Here is an 8,528-nt window from a genome sequence, read left to right as displayed (position 1 = left end):
GTAAGGGATAGCATAGGTTGGAAGTAAAGGTTGGGGTAGGTATGGATCCCAATGCCAACTTACATCGCGAATAATATAAAGTCAGTAGTACAACAGAATACAGAGACCAATCCGGAAGCAGAGTGTTACAACAAGAACCGGATGCTAATATATAGACCATCCTGTGGTTAATACAACAAATAGCTTATAATTAATACAACCGAGATTAAACAAGTCTTGCCGGATGAGTAAAGTGGTAGTGATGATACTACAACACTAGGGGTAAGAGATGACAGTAGTTACATAGCTGGTTAACATTGCAGATACACTTGCAGAGGGTGACAATGTACATGTCCAATTAACTAAGTTGCAATCACGCTTGCAGAGGGTGATCGGTAGCAACCTTCATAAACACATGAAGATCATCACAGTGCGGGTTTTCATACGTTCATGATGATGGACCGAGTTCTTAAAAGGAAAGCATTACAGGTGGGATTTCTGTATAAAAGGGACATTTATTAGCAGTGGCTCGTTACAGCTTTATGGGGCTCCAGACAAATTTGAATTAGGGGCCCTGTACAGTGTTTTGACTTCAAACATTTTTGGGAGGAATCCTCGTTCGTTTTAAACGCGTCTTTTACGATGGCCAGTGTACCCTACGCTTGCGCCAAACTGACAATCTTGAGTATCCAGATATGGCCCAAATTTAAAATTCGATATTCTTACTACGGTGATGAGTTTATAAAAGATTGATTTGGGGCCACTGTTAGTGGGGCCCAGGTAATTGTTTCTTTCGCCTGTAGAATACGCGCCACAGTTTATTAGTCAAAATGGAAGACATGTCTTCCATGTGACATCCAAAAGGATTGGATTGTACTAATGGTTAAGGAGATCTGACAAGAGAAGTATGCCTCTCAGGAAGACTTTTATGGAAACTAGCCTCTATTTAGGTGTTAGACACATGAAGGAAACTCGGAAAACTCCATTAGCCAAGCCCATTGGTGAGACGTACTGTACTTCTTTACCCTATTCATATTACGCACTTCAAGATGCTTGAAGAGACAAGGAAAGGCTTAAATATTTCCTTAATTTTATGCTTGTTTCATGCAAAGCGAACATATGCAATAGGGCCCATTTTAGGCCCGATGGGTATAATTAAAAGGCCTTTCTAATGTCTAAAGGATGAAGTGCTCAAAATTAAAAAAAGGTACTATATACAATAATATGCAATCAGGTAATGTAAATACCATGACTTTTCATTATACTGAGTACGCCTGCAACTTTTCGTGAACCTCAAAGTTGTTTTACAATTTAGGTAATACTAGCAGACCCCGCCACGCGTTGTTGTGGCTCAAAATGTATCTATTATAAATGTATAACATTCTGGTACTTTGAAACCGTGCTAGTAGTTATTAGTAGTAATTCAAACACAAATTATTATTGTATTTATTTTCAGGCACTTGGCAATTTTTATCATCAAATTTTATTTAGTTGACTTTTATCAACTAAATAAAATTTGATGATAAAAATTGCCAAGTGCCTGAAAATAAATACAATAATAATTTGTGTTTGAATTACTATAAATGTATAACACTTCCCCCGTGGGGGAGGAAATTTTTCGAAAAATTTCTTTTTAGTGTACATTCTCTTGACGTACCCTATTAAAACGCAATCAAAAACGCAAAAACCCGCATCTAAAATAGCATAAATAGAAGCAGAGTTCTTTACCGTAAGCCTTAAACCTAACCATTTCCCTTCAGTGGGGTTTAATTTCGACATGTACTGTATATTATATAAAAACACGTGCGTATTCGAATACAGCGTTGTGTCAAAATTTCAAAGGAATCGGTAGGAACAAACGAACATTACATTTTTATTTATATAAATAGATAGAAGATGATCTGCTTTAGTTCATTTTCACAGAAAAGTGTAATGCCTCACAGAAAAGCAAACTTAGGGCGTCGTACTCGTAGCGCCATCTGTTGGACATAAAAGCCTCAGCCTAGATTATATATTTTAATTTATATGAATGTTTAACGGAATAATATACAGCCTATGTCCACCCTGAGGTGCCATTCTAAATATTGGTGAAAGAATTTTTGAAATCGGATAAGTAGTTTCGGAGATTACCTGCTGCAAAGAAACTTACATACATACATACATACTGTACTTACAAACATTACCTCTTTATAATATTAGTATAGATATAAATTATTTCGACATTAGCGCCAAACTTTCGCCTATCGGGAAATTTTAAAACTATACTTTTTATTTGCATAATAGAAATTTTATGATCAGGAAAGTATACAAGCCAAATTTGGTTACATTTGGCCTAACACTTCTTTCTACACAGAGCCTCTGTTTAATAACCCTACGGTGATTAACCCTTATATTTTCTTTACAGTTCGAAATGGTGTGCGTTGCCATAACAAATGATGACGTAGATTTATTTGTAATTTTTTTCACAATTTAAGTGTTTTAAAAATTACATTTATTCGAAAAAGTTTTTATATATGTTATAGATTTATTTAACATAGCCCGTTTAAATTCTTTTACGGAGCTTTAAAACATTAAAACTCTCTATGTAGTAATATTTTAAAGCACATTTATATATTAATATCTTATTTACATTAAAATAGCAATTGTTTATAATTTTAAGAAAACATTTTAGCTTATATTAAGGAAAATCAAAGTAATATGTTTGGAAAAGTGAATTATCTCCGCTATTTTTGTGAGTAAGCCGCCATTTTGAATCGTAAAATGACCCTCCGCCGTTTTGAAAAATCGCTGCATACATGAAAAACAAATACATTTTTAGAAGAAATAAACCATATTTTTTCTTCAAAATATCACGAAAATTTCATGAGGTTTAACCTAATTTGAATATATTTTTAAACATAATCCAGGAAGTGTGTAAATATTTGTTTTAAATTTAAAGATTACGCTCAATCTTTATAAAATTAAAGCTGTTAATTCTAAAAATTGTAAAATTTAAATTAATTTCCTAAACTACGCGTACATTTGTACATCGTACACGAAGATTCATTGATTAGTTAACACGAGATCATATGACCAGTCATAATTAAACCTATTACAAGCAAAAACGTGACTCAATGCAGCATTAACATTGAAATTAGATACGTAGTATCAATGCTTCTATCCATACTATCGGTTGTAAATGGGTATTTGAATCGAATTTGGACCCTGATTCTCCTCCAAGTATGCAAAAGGTTAGTTTTTAAAAATTTCTACCAATTTTTAAGCGTTATAATGAACAGGATACACATATTTAGGAGTAAAAGGTCTCACACAAAACACCACCTGAAGGGATGTACTTGTGATATGTGTGAGTATTAGCATGCATTTATACATGTATATATTTCAATGTTACTCACATAGATTATATTTTATAAACACGTGAAGAAAATCCGGAAACCTCCACGTGACAGGCGCGAACACGTGATCAACTATTAGTGTTTTATCCACTCGACCACTAATGGACCGCATAAACATAATTATTTTTTATTTTACTAATAAAACAAACAGTTATATAAAATTTGACTTTTATTAAAATTAAAAAATATATATTTTTAAAGTGTTTCATTGTTTACTTGACAGATACCTTCAATATTAAAATAATGTAGAAAGCTATCAATTCCAGGAGGTGGGGATGGTTTGACGCATATCAGACCTCTTCCACACTGACCATACACTTTATAAGGTCCATCACATACTTCACCGACATTCTGGAACCACACGTTCAATGTTCAATGTTAAAAATATTATGTAAAAATCTATGTTTATGGTTGTTTTGTGGCTCACCTTAGCGCAGACTTTACAGCATCCACACGTGTTATAAACTGTACCAACTGGACATTCTTCTTCAGTTTTATTAATGCACGTTGCTTCTTCACAGGGTATACAAGTCAATGTTCTCCCAACACTTAAAATAATTTAGTTTTTAATTAATTTTTTAGGAATTAACACGTATAGGGCCTATATTAATAGATAACTGAGGAAGTTACTTACTCCAACAAACCCGAGAGAAGTACAATGAAGATGCTTAATCTAGAAGCCATTTAGATGATGACGTTGACGTGTTTAGACATTTTCGATGGAGAAAGAGGGTATTTATAAGAAATTTTTTAACAGAAATGGGAATTTTATCCTTGTCAAACTGTCAAAATCGTATTGTTAAACAGATAAAGAATATTATTCTTGAAGACAATAATACTTTTGTGTGAATGTCAAGGTTTCATCTTCACTTCAGTGATTCTTGTCACTTATAATTGTGACATTCAATATATTATTCGTTATTATTAATAGTGTCCTCTAAAGAATTTTACTATACTTTATATATAGGCCTACATATCATTTTTCAACACCTAAAGTCTTAATGATGTATACATTCCATGGTTTGTTTGCATACGACAATGCGACACGTGGGCGATCTGCCGAGGAGGTGCCTCCCAGGAGGACTTTCTACAGGAAACTGGTCCTTATTTAGGTGTTATAAACGTGAAGAAACCAGCTAAACTTCATGTGACCCATCTGTTGGCAAGGGATGAACCTACGATCAACCAGTGTTCACAGTTTTATTCACTGGTTGGCGTGCATTACCTTGTTAATTAATTAAAAATAAAATATATTCAGAAGAAAATTTTATACATTTTATGGATTTTATTCGAAAAATATTAAAAATTTGTATACTTATAATTAATATGAAATAATTAGGAATTTTTAAGGAGAAAATTTATTATTAAATCTATAAATGTAAACAAATTAAAACTGTATGTTTCTGTCTATTTTACTATAATAATTCTTTAATATTAATTAGGATAATTTAATAAATTTTATATGAAATTTTAAAATATTTTATTTATTTATTTTTTACTACAGAAAATTAACCTTAATTTGTAGTAGAATGAATTTCTTAATGTCAGAGTTATTGAATTTTTGACAGGTGAATAAAATTACTTTATAACTTGACATTTTCTCTTGATATTCTGTAATTACTTCCTGTAAAGTTTTAAGTATTTTAAATATAAAAATTACATAAAATACGTGAATTTAATTTAATAATATATTTAATTATAAGCTTATAGTAAATAAATATAAAAATCTATTATTGAATGCTTTCTTCTCAGTAATTTTCATCAAAAATTCAAACATTTTAGTTTGATTTTCTTGTTTTTTAAATAAATTTGTAAAAGATTTTAATGTAAATTCGTAAAAATTAAGAAATCTGAATTTATTTGCTTTATTCTGATTAAAATAATTTTANCAACAGAAACATCTTTAAGGGGTTTGTGCATTATTTTTGCCATATCAGCTGAATTTTGAGATAAAATTAATTTTCATACACCAATTTTTTAAATTATAGATTAGTTTTTAATAATTAAAAAGTCATTTTATTACCGGTATTTAGTGAATAGAATTTAACTTTAAAAAATTAATTTAAGAGCCATTTATATAAGTAATTATTAGAGATGAGGATAAAAACCTAATTAAACGAATTTATAATATTATTCTTAAAAAGAAAGCTCTTTAATTTTTATATCAAACTTTAAAATTTAGTAAATGTTAATTTTATTATTGAATAAAATTTTATTTTTTTACAGGAAGACCATTCAAATTTGAAATAATGAATTGACTTGGGAGAGTATCAATGTAAAAAAGTAAGTTAAAGTAATTAAAATGATGAATTTTAATTAGAATTTTTAAAATTTTTAAATAAAATAATTTCGAAAATTGCAATTTTTATGTCGATGGATAATGTTTCTTCATGTAAAATTTTTATGGCTTGATATAACTTGCAACAGCTGTTTCTTGTCATCAGTAACCTCAGGAAAACATAGTTAAAACTTTACATTTAATAAATTATATAAATTATTTAGTTCATATGCTTAAAAATGAATTAATTTTACTATTTTCCTTTCTTAATTTCTGTTATTAGTAAACAGCTGGTAGAATTTATAATGACTGTAGAATGACAGGCTATATATATATATGCAAGGATAAGCTTACTAAAGCTGTATAACTTTGAATATTTTCCTCAGGATCCTGTAAAAACTGTAAATATTTAGCTTTAATTTCTAAATTGAATTTTTAATAAAAATTTCTTTCTAATATTCTATTTTAAAGGTTAATTTTAATGCATATGTTAATCATACTGAGTGTAGGTTTGAGTTATGATGTTATTTATAGACAAAAATACTAAAGTTTGGTTATCACATGTTCCTATCTATAAGGCTAGAATATAAGGATAAATTATCCATAAGGATATAATTAAATAGCTTATAACTATAGCAACAGTAATATTAATTAGAAGAGATTATTCATATGGTTAAATTTATAGGATTTGCTGATGAGGTTAGAATTATAAGACATTGTTAATAATAGAAAAATTAAACTAGAGATGTACAGTACATACAGTATATTTTTAATTGTGAGCTTAATTTATAATTAATTTCACGTATAAAAATTATATTTTAAGAAGCAAAATTAAAGCATAAGTATACAAGTAACGTATCATTGCAGAAAGATGAGTAGGATTGTCTTATGCATTTTCTTCTGTGCTGGACTTTTGTTATGGTAATTTTATGTTGTTTCTTCGTTAAAATATACATAAATTATGCTTTCTCTAAAAATATGTTTAATTATATACAGTGTGGAAACACGTAAATGTCCAAGATGTGATAAAAACCATTGTCAAAAAAAGAAAGACAGCGATTGTCCTGCTGGTCTTGTGCTCGATAAGTGTAATTGCTGTCTTGTCTGTGGAAAAGTATTAATTATTTTTTAATTATAATTACTTTTTTTTATTTTTTAAAAATTTAATTAATTATATATATTTTTAAAGTGTTTCATTGTTTACTTGACAGATACCTTCAATATTAAAATAATGTAGAAAGCTATCAATTCCAGGAGGTGGGGATGGTTTGACGCATATCAGACCTCTTCCACACTGACCATACACTTTATAAGGTCCATCACATACTTCACCGACATTCTGGAACCACACGTTCAATGTTCAATGTTAAAAATATTATGTAAAAATCTATGTTTATGGTTGTTTTGTGGCTCACCTTAGCGCAGACTTTACAGCATCCACACGTGTTATAAACTGTACCAACTGGACATTCTTCTTCAGTTTTATTAATGCACGTTGCTTCTTCACAGGGTATACAAGTCAATGTTCTCCCAACACTTAAAATAATTTAGTTTTTAATTAATTTTTTAGGAATTAACACGTATAGGGCCTATATTAATAGATAACTGAGGAAGTTACTTACTCCAACAAACCCGAGAGAAGTACAATGAAGATGCTTAATCTAGAAGCCATTTAGATGATGACGTTGACGTGTTTAGACATTTTCGATGGAGAAAGAGGGTATTTATAAGAAATTTTTTAACAGAAATGGGAATTTTATCCTTGTCAAACTGTCAAAATCGTATTGTTAAACAGATAAAGAATATTATTCTTGAAGACAATAATACTTTTGTGTGAATGTCAAGGTTTCATCTTCACTTCAGTGATTCTTGTCACTTATAATTGTGACATTCAATATATTATTCGTTATTATTAATAGTGTCCTCTAAAGAATTTTACTATACTTTATATATAGGCCTACATATCATTTTTCAACACCTAAAGTCTTAATGATGTATACATTCCATGGTTTGTTTGCATACGACAATGCGACACGTGGGCGATCTGCCGAGGAGGTGCCTCCCAGGAGGACTTTCTACAGGAAACTGGTCCTTATTTAGGTGTTATAAACGTGAAGAAACCAGCTAAACTTCATGTGACCCATCTGTTGGCAAGGGATGAACCTACGATCAACCAGTGTTCACAGTTTTATTCACTGGTTGGCGTGCATTACCTTGTTAATTAATTAAAAATAAAATATATTCAGAAGAAAATTTTATACATTTTATGGATTTTATTCGAAAAATATTAAAAATTTGTATACTTATAATTAATATGAAATAATTAGGAATTTTTAAGGAGAAAATTTATTATTAAATCTATAAATGTAAACAAATTAAAACTGTATGTTTCTGTCTATTTTACTATAATAATTCTTTAATATTAATTAGGATAATTTAATAAATTTTATATGAAATTTTAAAATATTTTATTTATTTATTTTTTACTACAGAAAATTAACCTTAATTTGTAGTAGAATGAATTTCTTAATGTCAGAGTTATTGAATTTTTGACAGGTGAATAAAATTACTTTATAACTTGACATTTTCTCTTGATATTCTGTAATTACTTCCTGTAAAGTTTTAAGTATTTTAAATATAAAAATTACATAAAATACGTGAATTTAATTTAATAATATATTTAATTATAAGCTTATAGTAAATAAATATAAAAATCTATTATTGAATGCTTTCTTCTCAGTAATTTTCATCAAAAATTCAAACATTTTAGTTTGATTTTCTTGTTTTTTAAATAAATTTGTAAAAGATTTTAATGTAAATTCGTAAAAATTAAGAAATCTGAATTTATTTGCTTTATTCTGATTAAAATAATTTTA

General features: G+C 28.9%; 2 protein-coding genes and 1 long non-coding RNA gene across 3 annotated transcripts; 1 reads left to right on the top strand and 2 right to left on the bottom strand.

The window, feature by feature from the left end:
- Window positions 1-3,544: 3,544 nt before the first annotated feature.
- Window positions 3,545-4,093, bottom strand: LOC111615915 (venom protein 302-like). The gene is made up of 3 exons (XM_023357356.1): window positions 4,009-4,093; window positions 3,802-3,922; window positions 3,545-3,725 (listed from the first exon to the last, which is right to left on the bottom strand). The coding sequence occupies exons 1-3, from the start codon at window positions 4,056-4,058 to the stop codon at window positions 3,570-3,572; spliced, it is 327 nt and encodes a 108-aa protein (XP_023213124.1). The 5' UTR covers window positions 4,059-4,093; the 3' UTR covers window positions 3,545-3,569.
- A 1,914-nt stretch (window positions 4,094-6,007) lies between these two features.
- On the top strand, window positions 6,008-6,762 carry LOC111615913. Its single transcript, XR_002755159.1, has 3 exons — window positions 6,008-6,053; window positions 6,520-6,573; window positions 6,649-6,762. It is a non-coding gene; the product is annotated as an uncharacterized LOC111615913 (long non-coding RNA).
- A 73-nt stretch (window positions 6,763-6,835) lies between these two features.
- Window positions 6,836-7,359, bottom strand: LOC111615916 (venom protein 302-like). The gene is made up of 3 exons (XM_023357357.1): window positions 7,275-7,359; window positions 7,068-7,188; window positions 6,836-6,991 (listed from the first exon to the last, which is right to left on the bottom strand). The coding sequence occupies exons 1-3, from the start codon at window positions 7,322-7,324 to the stop codon at window positions 6,836-6,838; spliced, it is 327 nt and encodes a 108-aa protein (XP_023213125.1). The 5' UTR covers window positions 7,325-7,359.
- Between the last annotated feature and the right edge of the window lie 1,169 nt (window positions 7,360-8,528).

This window comes from Centruroides sculpturatus, unplaced genomic scaffold, assembly GCF_000671375.1.
Source record: "Centruroides sculpturatus isolate CEXI.00-Female unplaced genomic scaffold, Cexi_2.0 scaffold2639, whole genome shotgun sequence".
Lineage (NCBI taxonomy): Eukaryota > Metazoa > Arthropoda > Arachnida > Scorpiones > Buthidae > Centruroides > Centruroides sculpturatus.
This window is presented reverse-complemented; position numbering and strand designations above follow the sequence as displayed.

What these genes read in the sequence shown, in the direction of transcription:
- LOC111615915 (XM_023357356.1), bottom strand. Translation starts at nt 4,058, where the DNA reads ATGGCTTCTAGATTAAGCATCTTCATTGTACTTCTCTCGGGTTTGTTG. An exon ending in CTTCTCTCGGGTTTGTTGGA is followed by an intron (nt 3,923 to 4,008) that starts GTAAGTAACTTC and finishes AATTATTTTAAG; the next exon opens with TGTTGGGAGAACATTGACTT. An exon ending in GCTGTAAAGTCTGCGCTAAG is followed by an intron (nt 3,726 to 3,801) that starts GTGAGCCACAAA and finishes GTGTGGTTCCAG; the next exon opens with AATGTCGGTGAAGTATGTGA.
- LOC111615916 (XM_023357357.1), bottom strand. Translation starts at nt 7,324, where the DNA reads ATGGCTTCTAGATTAAGCATCTTCATTGTACTTCTCTCGGGTTTGTTG. An exon ending in CTTCTCTCGGGTTTGTTGGA is followed by an intron (nt 7,189 to 7,274) that starts GTAAGTAACTTC and finishes AATTATTTTAAG; the next exon opens with TGTTGGGAGAACATTGACTT. An exon ending in GCTGTAAAGTCTGCGCTAAG is followed by an intron (nt 6,992 to 7,067) that starts GTGAGCCACAAA and finishes GTGTGGTTCCAG; the next exon opens with AATGTCGGTGAAGTATGTGA.